Consider the following 21982-nt stretch of genomic DNA (forward strand, 5'->3'; position numbering starts at 1 on the left):
AAAACCTGCACATATTCAAACCAAACAAAATTCCAGCACTGAGAAGGAAATTTGGACATAGACTTCTACCCCTAACCAAGAAGCTGAAGTTAACACCTGCTGGGAAAGAGAAAATCCATTTTTTTTTCCAGTAGAGCATCACTGGGTATATCAATATCAATCTAGAGCAAGTCCTGTGCCCAGGAATAGTTAGTTGGTTTACTAGTTAACTTTTTTTTTGTTTTTTTGTTTTGTTTTTCAAGACAGGGTTTCTCTGTGTCTTTGGAGCCTTCCTGGCACTAGCTCTTGTAGACCAGGCTGGCCTCGAACTCACAGAGATCCACCTGCCTCTGCCTCCTGAGTGCTGGGATTAAAGGCGTGTGGCACCACTGCCCGGCTACCAGTTAACTTTTATCCAACATTTACAGGAAGGACTGTTGGTGGTCATTAATAATCTTATTTGAGAAAGAGAAATATTCCCAACAGCAAACACCATGGTAAGACTAAAGGTTTTCTGCCTTCCTGGCTAAAATAATAGTATATCACCCCCTATCAAGTGGCTAGGTAAATGTTTTGTTGTTGTTGGTTTTTCGAGACAGGGTTTCTCTCTGTAGCAGTCTGGGTGTACTGGAATTTGCTTTGCAGGCTGGCCTCAAATTTACAGAGATCTGCCGGCTTCTGCCTCCCAAGTGCTGGGATTAAAGGCATGCACCACCATGTTCAGCTAGTAAATGCTTTTATCATAGAATAGTCATCGCTTTGGTCCCCTAAAATCTTATTGAGTTTTTTTCCTCACCAAGCAACCTTTAATCCCATAGTGATATGCGAATATGTCATTGGCTTCTTTTAAAATTGGGAAAAGTTCAAATTCGCCATCAATTTAATCTGTCTCCAGCACATGGTTGTGAGTCCTGACACGCCAATCCATTTGCAAGAGGAGGGAACTCTCGCCCAGCCCCAGCTGCCACAAATGACAGAACTTGCATGGAATTTTTCAGGCAACTGTTACAGCATTTGCTCCTACTGGAGAGTCTTTCCCTGATTCATTCCTTTCTACCTTCCTCAGCGCCATCTGAAACAGTAATTGGCCGAATGCTAAGGAAGGACAGTGAAGGAGAGTCAGGAGACTCCAATTTACCTCCAAAGAGTTTGTGGCCTTGAGCAAATCTGTTCCATTCTCTGTGCCCTTTGGTGTGCTGGCTAGACTCCAAGGACTCTAATATCTTTACCTGCTCTCACTTTTACTGGTTCTACAAACATTTGATTTAGCCTTGTGAGTCCCCAGGGAAGGAGAGAGTTCTGGGGAATGGAACTAGGTAAGCCCTTGTATTTAATGACAGAAACTAGCTGCCGTTAAGAACTACTGAAAGAGGAGAGCCTGAGAAAACCCCTAGGAAGGGAGAAGGGGAGTTCCCTTGCATACATTCCTAGCCCACACCAAATTCTCTCCTTCCTTTAAGAGTAGAAACAACAACAAAAAAAAGGAGTTCAAGATCAATTTTTGTGTGTGTGTGCCCAATTGCTTCGGGCTCTCTTGCTTTTGCTGCAGATTGTGGGTGGCAGTGCAGAAGTATGTGCTGACACCGGCACCAGCGCCTGCTGACCCAACCCAACTGCCCTCCAATACCCCCTGTCAGTACTGAATACAAAGTCATTGTGGCCTTCCACTCCCCAGTGCCCCTAACCAGACTTGGACTGTCCCTGGCTGATTCAGAGAAGCCTCAAGATTCGGGCACCACTTCCTCTCTGCAAAGGGAAGTCATTTCAAGGTCTCCAGGTATAAAAGGGATCACCATGGCATAAAATGAGCTGAAGATGATACTAAACGCACACCCACACATACAAACAAAAGCACACACTCCTTCCATCGGTGGGGGGTCTGCTTGTTGAATTTCCATTTAGAGGATGAGGGTTTCTGTAGCATCTCTCCTTGACAAAGCCCTAAATGTGGACTGGGTGAGACCATCCCAGGCAAGGATGCTTTGCAGGTCTTTCCCAGACAGCTTCCACCTGGGTAGTTCTGGGCCCTAGAGCTGGCTAGGGGTGACAGGTACGCACAACCTAGTTAAGGAGGTCATGCAGCTATCCTATAAAGCTCTCTACAATTCTTGGTTCTGTGGCTGCTCCCCTCAACCCCTTGCCAGCCTGCTTTCATCCTGAGAGTTTTACTGCAAGACCCTTGCCTCTTTGGCATCCCAGGTGTTACCTGGGATGCTCTTAGCCACTTCATCGATCCCCCAGTTTGAGCCTACCCCAGCCTGGGAGGGCGGCAGAAATGTCTGGGGGAGGGGGGATGGGAGGGGTCTTTACAGGTCTGTCAGGCAAGCAGAGACTCCTAAAATGGCTACAGGAAGCTCACTGGTGTCTGAAGGACAGTGGCGAGGGCGGTGGGCAGAGGTATGGGGGCTCCTGGTGTGGAGGTTAATTCGAGGGGTTTGCAGTTGGATTGGAGGATTAGGGCTCATGCAGGGAAAACTAGAGCTACGTGAACTCACCATTCCCGATCCGCCTCTAATCCACTGCATGGTGTCCACGAAGTCCAGCTTCTGTGAGGCCGGGTGGCTGGCGCGGGTTGTCGCGGGCTCACTGGGAGGTAGGGCTGGGCTGGAGGAAGCGAGAGCCCCAGCGCCCCCTCCGCCTCCCCTCCTCCACGGCTCTACAGCCGAATCCCCTCAGCCTGACCTAGCCTTCAGTTAGGTTGTTTCTTGCCGGCGTGCGGGCTGTGCTTCTCCACCCTGCGGCTTCCCAGGGGGCTTGACAGGAAGGAAACACGCAACTGGGGGAGGGGGTCCCAGTGAGCCGCCTTTGTCTTCCTCCAAGGCTTGCAAACTGAGGGGTTGGATGCAGGCGAGAATATAGGGGGAATAACCTCCGCCAAGGGTAAGGCAGCTGCCACCCCTGCCTGCCCTCCTGCTGCTCTCGATTTATATGCAGTTTATTGTGGGGCTTCTCAATTATGTTGACTCAGCGGAAAGTCTTCTCCAAAGTTGCAAAAGGTGTTGGGACAGTCTCTAAATATTAAGATCCTGGCCCACTGAAACCATGCCAGTGACTTCTCATGCCTCTCTCCCTAAGCCCTTCCTCAGTATATTGTCCTGGTGCCCTCTCTAGTGTCTAATCTCTTGCGCTTTTATCTGCATTACTTTCACTTCTCAGAATAACCGTGGAAAAGCAAGCATCATTATCCCCATTGTACAGAAAAATAAAAGCCGGTTTGAAAGAGGCAAGGAATCTGTATATGGTCACATAAAAAATAAAGCTCTGACTTTACCCTCTGTAGTAGCTTTCCAAACTTCTTTCAGCTCACTGTGTTCTCTCCCCCCACCTCTCTTTTACACACACACACACACACACACACACACACACAAACACACACACCATTCCAGTAATCTCCTTTGTATCTTCAGGAATATAGTGGGTAGTCTAAACGATGGATGAATTTTCCCTTTGCTTATTTGGCTGAGAATGATAAAAACATTTATCAACAGAAACTGCCCATCTTTTCATGACACCAACTCTGGGCAATGAAACCCAGGCCTGCCCTTTTACATCTGCTGAGAGTTGAGGCTGTCAGCTCCAATCACACCCATTATTATTCTGGCTGATCTTCCATAACTCTGTGAGGTGAACAAAATGGAGTTTCCATTACTCCCTCTGTTATATGCATGTACACTGAAGACTGAAAGACATCTCTGCCCAAAGTAACACAGAAAAACAAGAATCCAGGGCTCCTGGCTTGCCTCATAATACAGGTTGTACTGGTTGCAGCTGCAGTAAGATAGAATTTAAAAGTGTGATATCAGAAAGAAGCTCCTGGAGGATATCGTCATGAAGCCATCACTAGCATGGTACACACATAGACTTTTTGACCTCTCCTTAGTAAACTGTTCATTTTATCCAACTCACTGTTTGGAGCAGTCACAGTTGGCTGAAGACTAAAGCTTTGCTATGACCCCAGGCACTGGAGGCATACAAACAGAAGTGGAAGCTCAGTTGCCCTTTGCCTGGGAATCTTGAATTAAATGGGGCTTGGTTTGAATAACCTATCAGTTTCCTCCCAAGTCTGGAAGTCCAGGGATCAGTGATTCTACAGTGTCTCATCATTTTCTCACCCATGGGTCTTCATTTGTGCTGTGTCTTAGATATGCCTTGCCTGCCAGCCAGCTTGTCTGCCAGCTCATTGAGATTATCATGATTCTGTTAAGAGATGCAAATGGCTGTGCAACCTGTTGGAAGCTTCCCACGAATGCCACCAGAGATGAGTCCTATCTCACTCCCACTTAATATTGTCAGTTGAGGGGGATAATTTTTATTTCCTGGTTGTACAGATAAAATTGTCCCTACTGATGACAAAATTTTAGGTTGAAGTCCAAACCCTTAATACTGCGAACTGTTATTGTATTTGGATGTAGGGTCTTTAACGGTGTAAATAGGTTAAAAGGAAACCATTAGGGTGGGCCTTTATCCAGCATATTCAGTGACTTTATGAAGAGGAAATTTGCACAGAGACAAGTAGAGGGTGAAGACCATCTGGAAACCCGACTATAAGCCCAGGAGAGACCGGAAGAAATCAAAGTTGACTTTGAACTCAATCTTCTGGCCCCCAAGATTATAAGAAAGTTAAGTTCTGGTAAGCCCCTAATCTGTGGTTCTTTGGTTATGACAGCCATAGCTAATGAGTGTGCCGGATCTATGTATGTTTTTTCTACCTAGTCATTTTACTGGAATTATAATTATTTTTAATCTTCAATATTTTGAAAGAGGCAACAATAAGTTCCTGACCTTGGTATTTTCTACAACATTGAGTGGCACATAAAATGTACAACTGATTGATTTTAGTTTTTATTTTACTGTTATTGTTTGTGTGTGTGTGTTGTGGTGTGTGTGCATGTGTGTGGTGTGTGTACATGTGTGTGGCTGAGTGGAATTGGGAGTAGGGAGGAACACCTCAAACCTATGACTCCGTCCAGATAGTGCATGAAGTACAGTAGGAGAAAAAAGTGGTAAAATTGGAAGTACAAAGGGAGCTAAATATGGAAGCACACATGTATTCCCAGTGCTTGGGAAGAGGAAACAGAATTACCACAACTTTGACACTAGTCCAGTCTATAAAGCTATAATCCAGCTAGGATTACATAATACAATCCTACGAAACTCAACTGCTAAAGGCACCATGTACTTATGTCACAGAACATGGAGCTATCAAGCTGTGACTGACCTGAATGCTTCATTTCACTGGCTAGCTTTTATAAATGCTGGAAGGTGCTATGTACGCTACTAGAAGAGCAAAGTGATCACCGGTTTTACCCAGCTTTAAGCCCTATGACTTAACAATAATGACTGGCCTGGAAAGACACATCCGCCAGGACAGTAATGATACAAACATCATGGGGGTAACCCAACAACTTTCTGATTGCACTTCAATCCCACTACAGAGGATTGCCACCATACCTGGCACCATTAAAGTCCAAGAACCTGTGGTTAAACATGTCATTAGTCCCAGAGGAAAACCTCCTACTGTTATTTTGCAAAAATGGACATAGTATTAAAGCATTCCTAATATGATGATTAACAGAGACCAACAACTGGCCAAGTTACAAAGATACTGTGGAATAGTAGTCCTAGATTACCATCTAGGACTATATAACTATATGACACCCTCACCTCCAAAAGGTCAGACGTACGATAGAAGAGAAAGAAAAAGGAGTGCAAGAGGCAGAGTCTGTGGATGAATACAGTGCTCTATTGAGTCAACAGGGCAGCTGCACATGTGAACTCACAGAGATTGTGACAGTATGCACAAGCCCCATGAAACCCCAAATCAAACCAAATCCCAAGATGAGGGGAGGCAGGCTTGAATCCCCACCCGTAGCTGAAGAGATATTGGCTGTTGACAGCTGTGGGGAGAGGGTGGTCCATTTTCTTTAAGAGTATATCCCCTGATAAGTTGGCCATGTTCCAGTGGAAGGCCACAAATCAAAGAACATTCGTGCAGCACAAATTCGACTTGAAGAATGAAAACAAAGGTAGGTGTTCTGGGAGTTCAGAAGGGAATTAATATGATCAAAATATATTACATGAAATTATCAAAGAATTAAAGACTTTTTCATGTAAAACATTTTTAAATTGGCTATAAACAGGATTATTTTGACGGTACAAGGCTGGTGAAACCAGGGGACCTTTAAGGGGAAATAGTCTACAGCTTTCGCCAGATTCTTTTAGACATTTTTATGTGAACTTTTAACATTCATAAAAGCAAACAGATTCGTGAACCCTCATTTACCCTTCTGGCATTTACCTCCCAGAAAGATTTTCAAGAAAATCCACATAAATTTGTTATGTAGCAGTTTCATTCAAGATTAAAACTTTCCGGAAAATCCACCTTTGAGGGAAACTTCTTAAGGCATACAATGAAAAAGGAAAGTGAAACAACAGGCCAGTTTAGAATAGGATGCTTATAAGGAGGTGAATGAAGTAACAGGATACTTTAGAATACAATGTTTACAAGGAGGTGAAACAATAACATGTCGTGCAAGAAAACTCATTAAGATGGGACATAACACAAATATCTTCAGGAGGTTCCTGAAACTGACCAGATCTACTAGGCCCTTCCCTCCCCCCACCCCCAAGAGTATATAAGTATTGACCATGGCTGAGAGTCTCTTTGCAAACTGGGGTGCTTAGAAGAGGCTAAGAATGAACAGCATGAAAAAGAGAAACCAAACCAACCAAGCAGGCTAAAAGAAGCAGGGACCAGCCGGGCGGTGGTGGCGCTCGCCTTTATCCCAGCACTTGGGAGGCAGAGGCAGGCGGATCTCTGTGAGTTCGAGGCCAGCCTGGTCTACAAGAGCTAGTTCCAGGACAGGCTCCAAAACCACAGAGAAACCCTGTCTCGAAAAACCAAAAAAAAAAAAAAAAAAAAAAAAAAAAAAGGTAAAAGAAGCAGGAACCAACCAAGCTGTCCAGAAAGAGCAAAGACCAGCAGAGCTGCTTAGAAGAGGCCCAGATCATCTGAGTCATTGGGATAAAACACTCTCCAACCTGTTAAGGTGCTTGCAAATTGTACAGTGTACCCCAGGTTTCTGACTTGGGTGAACTTTCACCCATCACGGAATGCACTTTTTGTGATGGCAGATGGTCCGATCATGTAAGTAATCCCCCTTACTCAAGTTTCTGTAAGTAATCCCAATAAAACGCATTAGTTCACCAAGTTGGACTTTGGTGGTATCATGCTTTTATCAGTTCCCTATCTGGGGTGAGTAGACATTTATTCATGTCTCCCCAGGCGTAGCATCACTCAACAGTATCTTATCATTTTAGTCTCGAATCAGTCTAGGAGTCTCTCAAAGATTTAAACATATCACACTGCAAATGAAGCTGAAGTCGATAGTTAGCATCACCAGTTTTCCAGGTCTCCGAATCCGGTTTGGTTATATCAGGTATGTTATAACCAACTGCAACTAATAGATGCTTCTGACGACAAAAAAGTCATAGGTGCCCCATTGTTAAAAGACACCAAAGCATAGAACAATCAAATGTAACATATTGTGCTGAATTGGATTTTTTATGGCCTGAATATTTATATCTCCTCAAAATTCACATGTTGAAATCCTAGTCTTGAAGGTCATGCATGGTATCTGGAGGGGGAACCCTTTGGAAACTGATTTGATCATAAGATTAGAGGCATTGTGAAAAGGAATGTGTCTTTATGATACAACTCAAATTATTTTTTTCACTGTCTCACCAGGAGCGGTGACAAGCAAGCCAGAAGGTAGACTTCATGAGAAAATGAATGTTCCACATCTTAATCTTTGGCATCCCAACCTCTAGAAATATAAATGAAAGATTTCTGTTGTTTATAAGTTCACTCAAAATTGTTATATACATTGCTATTTATTATTACAATTCATAAATTCAAGTTTATACGGTCAGGCACAGTGTGCTAAGCACAGATGCTGTTTTAGTGAACACGATGGACACAGTCTGTGTACTCATTGCTATTCAATAGAAAAACAAAAAAGGTAAATAACAGCACAACTATAGACAGGGAGAAGTATGATGAAAGAGAAGGAATTTTTCAAAAGCTGCAATATGACATTTTAAATAATGTCTAAAGGCCCAAATCAAGTCAGCCATATAAAAGGCAAGGGGAAAGTATTCCATGCATAGAAAATAAATATATATACACACGTTTAAACAACTAGACTGTCTTGTGAAGTCTCAGGTAGTAGAAGCACAAAAGGCTGAAAGCTAAGAGATAAAAGGAGAGTTCTAAGAGACAAATTTGACAGAATCTAGGCCATGTAAACCATTGAAGGGCATGGAAAGAGAATTTAAACTTAGGGCTGACAAGATGGCTAAGTCTGATGAACAAAGTTTAATCTTGGGGTCCCACAGGATGGAAACAGAGAACGAATTCCTGTCAGTTTTCCTCTGACATCCAAAAAAGACCATAGCACAAGAACAAACACAAATAAGCAGAGTAAAAACATCTTTTAAATAACAACAAAAAGCGGGTGAAGTCTGCCTTCCAATTGTTTCCTTTGGGGTACAAGTGTCATTGCTCCCACAGAGCACTAGGGAAGCAGGAATATTAAACATTCAGGGGTCTCTCCTCAAAGGAAGAATGACCTGTTTTCTGCCCAAAAGGCTGGGAGTGAATACCATTGACGTCACTGATCTGGTGACCTTTATGCTAGCTGTGAAGGCAGACCTCACCCACCTTCTGTTCTAGAGGCAGACCTCATTCAAATTACCTAGAATGTTGATCACAAATTCTTCCTTCCCTAGGTCATTATTTTAGCTCGAAGTTAATAGAACCCATCCTTAGGGAAGATATCACATGTACCACTGACTTCTATGCTATCTCTGTCAGAGACCACACTAGATTCTAGGCCTTTTAAATATAGAACCCACCCTTTATGTACTTTGCAAAGGACTTTTTACATAGACACACCTTAAGCTATATTATACGCCTGCAATTGAAATGACTGTTGCCTAGAAACCTGGAATGGAATGATTATTGTCTGGAAACTTTTCCCCAAATTGTACTCTGTTTTAAATATGCTGAAAATGAGCCACTGACGTCAGATTCTTCAAGTCTGATCCAGGTTGACAAAGTTAATCTCAATCGACTTTGCATTCTTACATCTTCATGGAGGTTAAGTAGGTGTGGCCTTTTTGGAGGTGTGTCACTGGGTGTGGGCTTTGAGGTTTTAAATGCCCACACCAAGCCAAGCCACCCTCACTCCCACCACCTGCGGCCTGCAGTAAGGATACAAAGCTCTCAGTTAGTGCTCTAGCTCCATGCCTGTCACCTTCTTCCATGATGATCATGGGCTAAGCCTCCTAAAAGAAGCAAGCCCAAGAGTTGTCTTGGTTATGGTGTCTCTTCACAGCAGCAGAACAGTAACTAAGACAGATGGTGTCTATTGTTGATAGTCAGGTATGATTTTGGAGGCAGCGAAGAGATGAATCCTATTTTCTGATCTAACCAGTTAGTCTGTCTTTTTACTGGAAGAATTGAGACCATTAATACTGAACAATGTATATTAATTTATGTTGTTTGTTATGGTTTGTATTGTCTCCTTACTGAGCTTTTGGCTGACTGGTCTGGGATTATATATTCCTTGTACCCTCTTTGATATTTTTAATTTTATCTTTGTGCCTAAGTGTCCCTTCTAGTATCCTCTATAAGGCTGACTTTGTGGACATAAATTCTTCAAATCTGCTTTTACTCATAGTAATTTTTCCTATCTCCTTCAATTACAAGTGATAGTTTTGTTAGGAATAGTAGTTTGGGTTAGCATCTGTGGTCTTTGAGAAAATTTAGATCACTAGTTCAGGGTCTTCTGATTTTCAAAATCTTCATTGAAAAGTCAGGTGTTATTCGAATGGGACCACCTTTATACATGACTTCACTGTTGTCTTTCACAGGTTTTCAATATCCCCTCTTTGTTCTATACATTTAGTGTTTTGATTATTACATTATATATTAATTTTGTTCTCTAGTCCTATCTACTATGTGGTATGGATGCCTCTCACATCCTAATAGGCTTATGTTTTGTCAGAGTGGGTAATTTTCTTTTATGCTTTTGTAGGCAATATTTTCTGTGTCTTTTACCTGAGTTTTTTTTTCTATACCTATAATTTATAGGCTTAGTCTTTTTACAGTGACCAAATTTTCTTTACATTCCATTTTTATTTTTTTCTTTCTTGTTTATTTGTTTTTGCTTTTCTATTTAACATTTCCTTTGACTGAGTGATCCATTTCCTCAGTGTTGTCTTTGAGATCTGGTAATCTCCCTATACCATTTGATCCCATCTATTGGTAGCCTTTTTCTCTGAGCTCCTGGTTTTACTTACTGAGTTTGTAATTTCAAGTTTTATTACATTTTGTTTTTTCTTCAGAGACTCAATTTTCATGTATTCAATTGTTTTCTTTATTTCCTTTAAGTGTGGGGTTTTGTTGTTGTTGTTGTTGTTGTTGTTGTTGATGATACACAGTTTCTCTGTGTAGCTCTGGCTGTCCCAGAACTCACTGTGTAGATGAGACTGGCCTCGAACTCACAGAGATCTGCCTGTCTCTGCCTCCCAAGTACTGGGGTTAAAGGCATGTGCCACCACCACCCAGCTTGTTTGTATTTTTGCATTTCTCATTGAGGTATTTGTTCATACACTCTAAGATCCTTGAACATACTTACAAATTGCCATTTTGACATCATTATCTTGTGCCAGCGAGAACAAGCAGCCAAAAAGAGCAAGCTTCCTTTTTTAAAAAATGTCCTTTATATAGGCTGCCAGCAGAAGATGTGGCCTAGATTAAAGGTGGATCTTCCCACCTGAAAAGATCTAAATTCAAAGTGGGTTTTTCCACTTCAAATGACTTATTTAAGAAAAATAATTCCTTTCACATGTGTCTAGGTAATTCCACAAGTAGTTAAGTAGCCAATCCAAAATAGCTATCACACCCAACTCACAAAATACACTATGAATATTGCCTATATAGAGACAATATTCATTTTATTTAAGATATTTTAAACAAGAATATTAAAGTAGCAATGAACCATGTTCGAGGCTTAACCATATGTAGCCTTAGAGTTGAACCTAGGTCCTATAAACCTGTCAATTCCATAGAACTTCACTGTTATTTATCCTGGTCCTCTGAACATAGCATAACTATCTTTTCAGGCCAGACCAAGCAGTGCTGAGACAATTCCAGCTGAGCACTCAGGAGGGAAATGCAGTGTCCCTGTGGCATCTCCCCAGGATAAAGAAGCTGCACCACATATGGAGAGTGATACCAGATTACAGAAGATTAAATACAGTAGTACCCTACAGTTGTACTTTCCATCCACACCACTGTACCCAACCTTGCAGTATTTTTGGTTTTGTTTTAGGAAATGCTTTATATAAGGCATACAATCTTTCCATGCCACATTGGACCTTTCAGATATCAGTTTAGTGTCTCCTTAGCTGCTGATTTGTAAGAGCAATCAACATTTGCTTGAACGGACAGTGGTGGGCTTTTGGAGATCCTGTTGAGCATCTCCAAATAGTTTTCATTATATCAGACTATCCTAAGAGTATCTTACGGGTTTAGGAAAGATTTGAGATACAGCATGTGTGCAGAAGGGGTAAGGGTGGGAAGTCAGTTTACACAGGGGGCAAAGGCCAGGCAGATCTGCTAATTCTTTTGAGTATTGTGGTTGTTAAGATTCATATGATACCTGACAGGTTCATTGAGAAGATCCTTCAGTAGCCCATTCTGGTAGGTACAAAACAGCTGCAGATGTGTTTTCTTTTGAGGCTGGTACATTTTCATGCTCTATCTTGCTCAAAATGTCCATCCTATGTGTATTTTGGCTTAAAGTGATTCCATGTGAGATTGGGACAAAAAAGCTCAGCATGTTTTTTGTTTGTTTGTTTTTAAGAGAGACGAGATCCTTACCAGATAGACTAATCAGCTATGCCCTTTTGTGTTGAAAGTTACTAGACTCTCAGTGATCTAGAGCTTGCAGCTTTGGAAGAAATGACCTGAACAAGCAGTCCAAGAAGGGTTATAATTGTGCAAAGGAACAGAAAATCAGTATATAACATTTGAACAGCAGTTTCTGACTGTCCATAAAACACTGTCACAGGTGAAATCCATCACCGTAGAAATACTAAAAATAGATTATCAAGTTAAAGGTTAAATTGAAGGCCTTCTAGTCAAGCCTCTTTCTGAGGTGGATAGAATTAAAATCTGCAAATGTGACCTGGATATATACAGCAATGAGCTGTGGTGCCCACCAATCCTGTCGTTCATAGAGGCTGTGCTTGTGCCTGTGTTGTTTCAGACCCGAGTCCTCCCCAGAATTTGAACCAACAGCCAAGCCATGTATATAGTGTGGCACGGTGGCATGAATATTATGGGTGCAATCAACTCTTTCCAGTTGTAGATGATTAGGTGGTACAAGAAAGAGCATTAGAGAGGAATGGATGATGACACCAATTTATGTATAATCATAGACACCTTGTGAAAGGAAATGATAGCTAGTAGGGCAAGTTAAAGATTTTGACCCAAGGTAATTTGCAACAGTTAACAACAAAACACTCCCTGAAGCCATAAGGTTATTAAATGGACGTCTCATTATCAATGGTTGGCTAACTTCCTAAGAATTATTGTCCAGGGAGGTCCCTGAGGCTCCCCAAACAACACAGTCTACTGCGATTGTTCTTTGTGGCCCATCAGAACTAGGTGGTAAGAACACATTGCTAAAGATACAGCATGCTTTGCTGTAAGTCATAGAGCACTAAAGCTGGAATTAAGTCAGAAGCTCCTTCACTAGAAATTGGTGTTCCTAGTACCTCGAAGTACCATACAGCCTTGGGCAGGGGATTATCACCAATAGTCCTACTAGGTTGTGGATCTTGTGTGTTACCCTACAAACATGCCAGACATCTGTCTACTGTGGTACAGAAGTGTAAATACTATGGGTGCAATTGATTCCTTTCCAATTGAATTTAAGGACTACTCCAGAGGAGGTTGTGGGTTGTGGCTACAGTAGAGAATTATATCCAGTCTAGATGCTAAAGAATAAGTGTCCGTTGTTATGGCATGGGTGCCCAATTTTCAACCACAAATGGAAGAAATAATCAGACTGCTAAATCACCCACTCTAAGGCTTAGAGAACATTGCAAAGAAAGGCTGAAAAGAATACAATAGCAAGAGAAAGAGCTGAAATGCTGTAGATCACTGTCCTCTAAGCACAAAAGGCCTTGTCACTTCAATCAGAACAACTTTAATTATCTAAAAGAAACCATCAACAAGATCAGGCTGGTGTGAGGATCCTTCACAGAAGGAGAGGCTGAGGAAATGTTCATTAGACTCTCACTTTCAGACACCCCACCCCCCGTTACCACCTTCTCAGCTGTCTGTCATTTTCCCCCAGGTACAAATTGTCTTAGGAGGTTCTGGGGCCTGTCAGTCACATCCAAACTGCTATATATGGCCAGGGATAGGTACGAGCAGCAGGCCAACACAAGACTGTGAGCTTATTTAAAGTCTTATCTGGGTTTGTTTGTTTGTTTTTGTAACTTGATTATGTATATTTTTAAGGATGATGTCATCACGTCAAAAGATTGTACACACCATACAGGAACTTTCTGGTCAGATTTGAGGCCACAGGAGAAAATTTTATGCCTGATACTGTAATCCTGGTCAAAAGTCAACAGAGGGTTGTGGACCCCACCCTTACTAGAACCTTTTATTGTTATTTTGCAAAATGCTCATGCTGTCAACTATTTGTTGGGTATTCACGGGAGAATACTGTTCAGACATGGGTTTAAGCCAATAGAAAGTCTTTATTAGCTGGCTGGCAGCTACATTGGGTGCTGGGGATCCCAGTATAGCCCTGAGCCTTTTTTTTTTTTTTTTTTTTTTTTTTTTGGTTTTTTCGAGACAGGGTTTCTCTGTGGCTTTGGAGCCTGTCCTGGAACTAGCTCTTGTAGACCAGGCTGGTCTCGAACTCACAGAGATCCACCTGCCTCTGCCTCCCGAGTGCTGGGATTAAAGGCGTGCGCCACCACCACCCTGAGCCCTTTTTAGGATGAGCTTTTAAGCACAAAAACAATGTTCTGGGTTGACATACTTCAGCGAACAAGAACAGTTAGCCAGAAGTGGAACTGCAGAAGCTAAAAATCAAGGTTAGTACATTTTGAGACTTTGCCAGAACTACATAGTCTTTGATGGATTAAGTCTTTGTTTTCATTTTGGCTGGTGGCTCTGTCTACATGCTGAATTTTGCAGCCTGATTGGCACTTCCATCATAGAGACAGTTGTGCTAAGGTCTGTGGCCCTGTTACAAAACTGCCATCTAAGTATTTGGGCCTATAACTATATACCTGAACTGCTCTCGACCTTAGTCAAAAAAAGTTTTCTTCAGTGGAATTTAATCAATACAGAGATTCATAACTGGTCAGAGTGCTACAAATAAGAGACTGTATGCTCAGACCTAAGTGAGACATCTTTAACAGGCACAGCCTATAACACCAAGACGCAGACAGTGTCATGGAAGAGGCAGAAAGACTGTAAGATCTAGGGGGTAGGGAAGACTATGATGAAATGGATAAAACATGGCGGTCACAGTCATGAGCACACAGAAACTGTGGTTACCTGCCTAAGACTGACACAGGATCAAGACAACCAAAATTCTGACCTCGACGAGGCAGGTAATCTGCAGGCCCTACTCCTTAGTGAGTAGCTGTTGACAGTAGATGGTTGCTGAGGATGGAGGATCCTTTTTTGAAAATGTGGACATGGGTAGGTTTCCTATGCTCCAGTGCATAGTCCTATACCCACAAATACAGTGGTATATTATTTGCGTTTTAATAAATAAAGCTTGCCTGAAGATCATAGGGACACCATCTGTGTAATGATGGGAAAGTCATTATTTATACTGGATGAGACTTTTTAGTGATGAAGCTGTTTTGGAGCTACCTGGGTAACCCCTGACCCATGCTCCTATAGGTAAAGCCAATAAACTCATTTGTACAGCAAATTGGAATTAGATAGAATCTATACTGTGAGCAATGCCTGCCCAGGAAAATAAAACACTCACAAATAGGATTAAGGACTTTGTTTATATCCAAATCATATGGCTCAACTCTCTGGTGACACAGCATAGTAAGCATCTTGTTGAACTTTATGACCTATGGTTTTCTCTCTGCAGCCTTTAATCCTACCCAATACATCTCTGTAACCACTCCATGATTTGCATTTGTCAGAGATAAAAAACTAAAAATACTTCTTAGGAACCCTTTGAATAAAGTAAAATCAGAAGTTACAAAATTCACACATATATAGCTGTTGTTAAGACATTTAATATTAAAACTCTATCTCTGTATCTCTTTCTTGAAAGTTCACATCCACATTGGGGTGTACAGTGTCCTTTCCCTAAGTGTCCCCTCCAATTCCTGTTTTTAAGTCTCTGCCAAAACATTTTCTTAATAAACTATAACTCTGATGCATGATGACTTGTCCCAGAATTCTTCTCTATGGCAAGCTCAGAAATTCCAGCTTCATTTCAGTGGTAATGTATAAAAGAATTCTTCAGCTGGGCAGTGGTGCACATACCTTTAATCCCAGCACCCAGGAGGCAGAGGCAGAAGAATCTCTGTGAGTTCGATGCAGCCTGGGCTATAGAGTGAATTTCAGGATAGCCAAGGCTGTTTGTTACACAGAGAAACCCTGTCTCAGAAAGGATGGAAGAAAGGGAGGGAAGGAGAGAGGATGGGAGGATGGGAGGAAGGGTGGGAGGGAGGGAGGGAGGGAGGGAGGGAGGGAGGAAGGAAGGAAGGAAGGAAGGAAGGAAGGAAGGAAGGAAGGAAGGAAGGAAGGAAGGAAGGAAGGAAGGGATTCTTTTAGATACTATAGGCTGCAACATTGCCAGAGAACTTACTGAAGGAGAATCAAAGGTAGCTGAAAGAACAGAACAGAGTAACCCAAGAAGAGATTCTTGATATCAGAATTCTGAAAAACATAAATTTGTACTAGTTTTGAAAAGATACAACGTGTTACCACATGAGATTTTTGGTTGTGTCAAGGAAATTAAAAGGCTGCCGAAGGTGATGTCAGAATTGGATGAGCTATCTCCAGTAATGCTAAGATCAGGCAGATAAAAATAATAAAGACAAGTGGTAATCCAGGAGCTGGTTTCTAATGAATGAGGAAGACCTCCCAGAAAGATGATTTAGCATCCAAAAGTATTTGATGAGCACCTACTGTGTACCAGGTGCATTGCAGATACTGGATTGAAATACAGTAATGAACACAACATTTTTATCCTCAAGGAATTTATGTTATCTGGAAGAATGTACACTTGAAATCCAAACCAAAAATAATATAACCATAGGTTATATCAAATGATGTACTAGAATGTTACTGAGGAGATATTACTTTATGTAGATGGTCACTCTCAGGAGATGGCATTTCAGTTGATACCAAGAGGGTGACAAGAAATCGGTCATCCAGAGATGTATGGGAAAAGCCTTTCAAATACAAAGGAAAAATAACTGCAAAAGCCTAGAAGCTGAAAGCAGGTATGATACACACAAGTGACAGAAGCCCAATGTTGCAGGACCACTGAAGTACAAGTCAGTTGTGAGTGGTGATCTCAGAGAATCGAATGGAGCCATAACATCAAGATTTAAAAGAAAGTCTGAATGCCTGACAGAGAGTAATGGCATGTGATACCAAGGCTCCAGGAGCTATGAAGAAGGAAAGGAAAAAAAAAAGAACTAATGAATTTTATTCTCCAAAAGTCAAATACAGAATATAACTAAAAACAAGATGTTGGTACAATAGGAAATGTGTGTAGGCATACATGTAAACAGAGCCTCAGACTTTTGAGACGCAAAATTCAGCTGGATAAGTACTTAGGATTGTCTCGCCTTTCTTTTATTACTCTAGGTGTGGTTCTCAGACCGGCACCTTCCATTCTTAGAGAACTTATTTCAGATGCGAACTCCTAGACCTCATGAGTAAGTGTTCACAAGATTCCCCAGTAATTTACATGCAAATAAAGGTGTGAGCAGCTTAGCTCTAGACCAAACTCTTGTCGCTGTATTGTAATCTTTAAGCTCATTTTTAGCTCTCACCCACACCTTTCATTTCGTACCTCCCTCCTCTCTTTATACCATGCCATGCTTTCAGTCTTGGTGTCATGTCTGCTAAGGAATTTGTTCTCCAGTTCATTGTATTCTGGAAAGGACAAGCTATAATAATTTAATCTGTCTTTGAGTAGATGAACAGATTTAATCCATATGCAGTCAGGTGTTGATTACAATAACTGGGTGGGTTTGAGTGCTCTAACGTCAACAAACACGTAGCTAGCTACCAAAGACTTTTCTATCACTTCATGACCACATCTTAATGGCCACTCTTATAAAAGGTCATGAAGAAGGCAATGGAAGTAATAAAGTGATATTATGAAGGATTTGGTCAGAAAATACTAAGTTACATAAAGGTAAAATTTACCTAAAGGTGAACTGCCTCTGCCTGGCAGTTTAGAGAAGATGAACCTGGCTGACAGCCACTAATTAAGCCCTGTGCTTCTCATTAGGAAGTGCATAATTCTGCCAGGCAGGCAGGATGACCCCGGATAACAGCTGCCTGGGAAAAGCAGCCCCACTCTGTCTCAAGAGAACTGTGACAGCACTTTTACATTTTAAATCTCCCCATTTGTTCAAACAATCAAACCTTGGAAATTCTGTCTCTGTGAAACATATTTATTTAATTGCTCAAAGGATAACTTGGTGCCCAAGTCTAAAGCATCCCACAGATGAATGCGTAGTAAAAATGCTATGTCAAAGCTCAAACCTGTAGCAGTGGAGGGGGATTTTTGTTCCGGGGCTGGCTCTTCTCTCGGCATCAGCCAGAGCCAGTTATGTTCTATTTTTAAAGCATTCTCCTTTATTAATCTCTAAGTGCTTGGAGTGATTCCTCACTGGGAAAGCATAATAATACCATAAAAGAATCCGCAACAGTACCTGTCAGAGATGCTATTAATGAATCCTCCCGTGATGGAAGCTGATGCCAGAGTTAGCCTGTGAGCTTAAGGCAGGACAGAAACGTGGGGAAAAGTACAGGAACATCCAAAGGAAAAGGATCCCTCCTGGAGTCTGGTTTAAGCCTCTTCCCAACTGAAAACTCAAGTACTCCAGCTCAATCAACAACATTTACTATAAAGGCTGCTGACATAGAATTAATATTCCTTTCATAAACAGATATTTCCTGTTAAACTACCAAGAAACCAACCTTAAGGCCTGAATGTGTGTAACCTTGGGGAGAGCTTCACTGTTTGCGACAAACATGTTGAAATGTCAAACAGACTTTCAAGCTTCTTTGCTGTGAAGATGTAATACCTTCCTGCATCCTGGGGGACTTGGCATTGTAGCCCTGTCAGGTGCCTCTCAACCACCCTGTGATCTCATTTAGGTTTCCTAGCAACCCTTTAAAGATAGGAACCATTAACTGCTTTTAAAAGACTATTTTAAAACAACAACAACAAAAACCAACAAGCTGTGACTCCTGAGGAACTCATACCCACATTCAGGTTTTATTTTTTACAACTCTGCTCTACAGAGCCCATATCCATGTTCTCAGGTATATATTTCTTCTGAACACCTCTTTCTCTTAAACTTTGTGATTAAACTTATATTAAAATACCTTTATTGCACCCAAACTCTGCCTCATAAATCAGCAGTACTGAAATTCTCTTTTGCATTGAAGCCACATATCCCAAGTTCAGCCTGAGTCAAGGTCCCTAAAAGTCTAGAGAAATCCCTCAGGATGCTAGTGCACTGGGGACCTGTGCTTACTCTCTGTGACCCGGAAATGTTGACAAGTCAACATGAGAGGAGTTCTGGACCAGTCATCGAGTGACTGCTAAGTTTCGGTTTAACCTTGGATAAGCCACTTAGTCTCTTCATGTATGGTTAGAATTTCTCAATCGTTTTTAACCTGTACATTTTTACAGTGTAGAGAAGGTCCTGTAACATCTTGTCTTATAGGGTCTATGTCTGTCTTTTCCTGTAGCGTCTTTGTCTTGTCCTACAGGTCAAGCTAATTAGGAAGTTTATAGGAAGCTGAGTAGGAGGTTTTTGGATCTCTTTTCACCTACAGTAGCTCTCCTTTTATTTGTTTTAAACATTAAATTGTGAGATAAATTTTGATTGAGTAATGCATCCCTGTTGCAAAAAAAAAAAAAAAAAAACTATTATAACAAAATGTAAGTCAGAGTGGAAGGACCTGGAGAGAAGTCACATAGAAGTACCCTTCAACATGAGCTTTCTTAGAAAAGGACATCTCTCAGCCAGCAGTGGTGGCGCATGCCTTTAATCCCAGCACTCGGGAGGCAGAGGCAGGTGGATCTCTGGGAGTTCGAGGCCAGCCTGGTCTACAAGAGCTAGTTCCGGGACAGGCACCAAAGCTACAGAGAAACCCTGTCTCGAAAAACAAAACAAAACAAAAAAACAAAAAAAAAAGAAAAGGACATCTCTCAACTGTGTGTGTGCAGCGGGGGGGGGGTGGTTTGAAGTGATAGGTCATTAAAAGAAATATACGAAGCATATATAGAGGCAGTACGATGGGGCTTTGGTTGGAGAGAGAGAGAGAGAGATCCTTTTCATCAAAACCTAGGATGAAGCCAGGCATATTGATGCCCACCTTTAATCCTAGGAGGCCAGATCTCTGAGTTAGAGGCCAGTCTGGTCTTCAGAGCAAATTCCAGGACAGCCATGGCTACAGAGAAACCTTGTCTCAAAACAAAAACAAAGAAACCTACAATAACAAAAAAACAACAACAACGAAGTCTTGATTCAAATGATGGTGTTCTATGCAATGCAAAAGGTTTTTTAGATTCATAATGTCTTATTTAGTAAGTGTTAGTTTTAATACTTGTGCTTTCAGGGTCCTCCAGAAAGTCTTTTCTTGTACCACTTTCTCCTCTTATCACATTCAGGATATTAGCCTCCTAAATATGTCCCACCTTCATTTTCTGCCCTCAAATCCATTCTCTCACTCACTCTTGGTAGAGTTACAGTTCTAAAACACTAATTGCTCCATATAGTCTTCCACTTTTTTGCATGTACATGTTTGTCGTGTGTGTGTGTGTGTGTGTGTGTGTGTGCTTGTTCACATGTGGCGTAGGTGCATATGCACATGGAAGTCAGGAGTTTACATCGAGTATCTTTCTTAATATCTCTCCCCTCTAATTGCTGAGGGAGAAACCCTAAGGTCACCAATTTCAGCTACTAGTCAGCCTGCCCTAGGGATCCCTTGAGAAACCATAGGTGACTTCTAAGGGAGAGACTGTACCTACTAGCTTGTGACGTGAGTGCTGAGGAGCCACGCTAAGGCCCTTACACTTGTGTGGCAAGCACTTACCACTAAGCCATCCCTCCACCATCACTTCAGATGGCCTCCCCATTTGGTAATAAGATGAAATGCAAATTCTTTAACAAGATATGGGTAAGCATCCATAACAGCCTGCTCCCATCAGGTTTGTGCTGGTTGGTTTTTGTCAACCTGACACAAACTAGAGTCACCTAGTAAGAAAGAAGCCCAATTGAGGAACTGCCTCCATGGTACTGGCCTGTGAGCATGTCTGGGTGTTCATTTTCTTGATTAATGTCTGACATGGGAAGGCACACAGTAGTGCGCCACTCTTGGCAGGTATCACTTGGTTATCTAAGACACCAAGCTGAGAAATCCAATAAGCAACATTCCTCCTGGTTCCTGCCTCAAGGTCATGGCCTAACTTCCCTCATTGGGAGACTTATAACAGTATGAAATAAACCCTTTCCTTCCCATGTTTTGGTCACTGTTTTCTTTTTTTTTTTCTTTTTTTATTAATTAATTTATTTAATTATTAAAGATTTCTGCCTCTTCCCCGCCACCACCTCCCATTCCCTCCCCCTCCCCCAATCAAGTCTTCCTTCCTCCTCAGCCCAAAGAGCAAGCAGGTTTCTCTGCCCTGTGGGAGGTCCAAGGACCACCCACCTCCATCCAGGTCTATTAAGGTGAGCATCCAAACTACCTGGGCTCCCACAAAGCCATTACGTGCAATAGGATCAAGAACCCATTGCCATTGTTCTTCAGTTCTCAGTAGTCCTCATTGTCTGCTATGTTCAGCGAGTCTGGTTTTATCCCATGCTTTTTCAGACCCCGGCCAGCTGGCCGTGGCGAGTTCCCGATAGAACATCCCCATTGCCTCAGTGTGTGGGTGCACCCCTCGCAGTCCTGAGTTCCTTGCTCGTGCTCACTCTCCTTCTGTTCCTCCTTTGGATCGTGAGACTTCAGTCCAGTGCTCCAATGTTGGTCTCTGTCTCTCTCTTCTTTCATCGCCTGATGAAGGTTAATATTCAGGGGGATGCTTATATGTTTTTCTTTGGGTTCACCTTCTTATTTAGCTTCTCTAGAATCGGTCAGAATGGCTAAAATCAAAAACACCAATGATAGCCTCTGCTGGAGAGGTTGTGGAGAAAGGGGCACTCTCATCCATTGCTGGTGGGAATGCAAACTTGTGCAACCACTTTGGAAAGCAGTGTGGCGGTTTCTCAGGAAAGTCGGGTTCAACCTACCTCTCGACCCAGCAATACCACTATTGGGAATATACCCAAGAGATGCCCAAACATACAACAAAAGTATATGCTCAACTATGTTCATAGCAGCATTGTTTGTAATAGCCAGAACCTGGAAACAACCTAGATGTCCTTCAATGGAAGAATGGATGAAGAAAGTATGGAATATATACATATTAGAGTACTACTCAGTGGTCACTGTTTTCTTATAGCAACAAAGAAACAAACTAAGACAATACTCTCCTAACTTTAACCTTTTAATCTCTAACCTTAACCTTTAATCTCTTCACATATGCACGTTTTACAAGTCACAATGATTTTTAAATCATATTCTCTTGAAATTACTTTTCTTCTAGGTGATATTTAATCTTGGTTGTCA

The 21982-nt window shown here is 41.8% G+C and overlaps 1 protein-coding gene across 2 annotated transcripts in view; it reads right to left on the bottom strand.

The window, feature by feature from the left end:
* Arhgef9 (Cdc42 guanine nucleotide exchange factor 9) overlaps nucleotides 1-21982 on the bottom strand; it is a 308119-nt gene that overhangs the window by 162982 nt on the left and 123155 nt on the right. Inside the window, exon 1 of one of the 2 annotated variants that reach the window (XM_057759302.1) lies at nucleotides 2475-2713. The exons of the other annotated variant lie outside the window; for it this stretch is intronic. Coding sequence (XP_057615285.1) covers nucleotides 2475-2504 — 30 coding nt within the window. The 5' untranslated portion in view covers nucleotides 2505-2713. Of the gene's footprint in view, nucleotides 1-2474; nucleotides 2714-21982 lie in introns of those variants that run through there. 2 annotated transcript variants of the gene reach the window in all.

The sequence above is a fragment of the Chionomys nivalis genome, chromosome X, assembly GCF_950005125.1.
Source record: "Chionomys nivalis chromosome X, mChiNiv1.1, whole genome shotgun sequence".
Lineage (NCBI taxonomy): Eukaryota > Metazoa > Chordata > Mammalia > Rodentia > Cricetidae > Chionomys > Chionomys nivalis.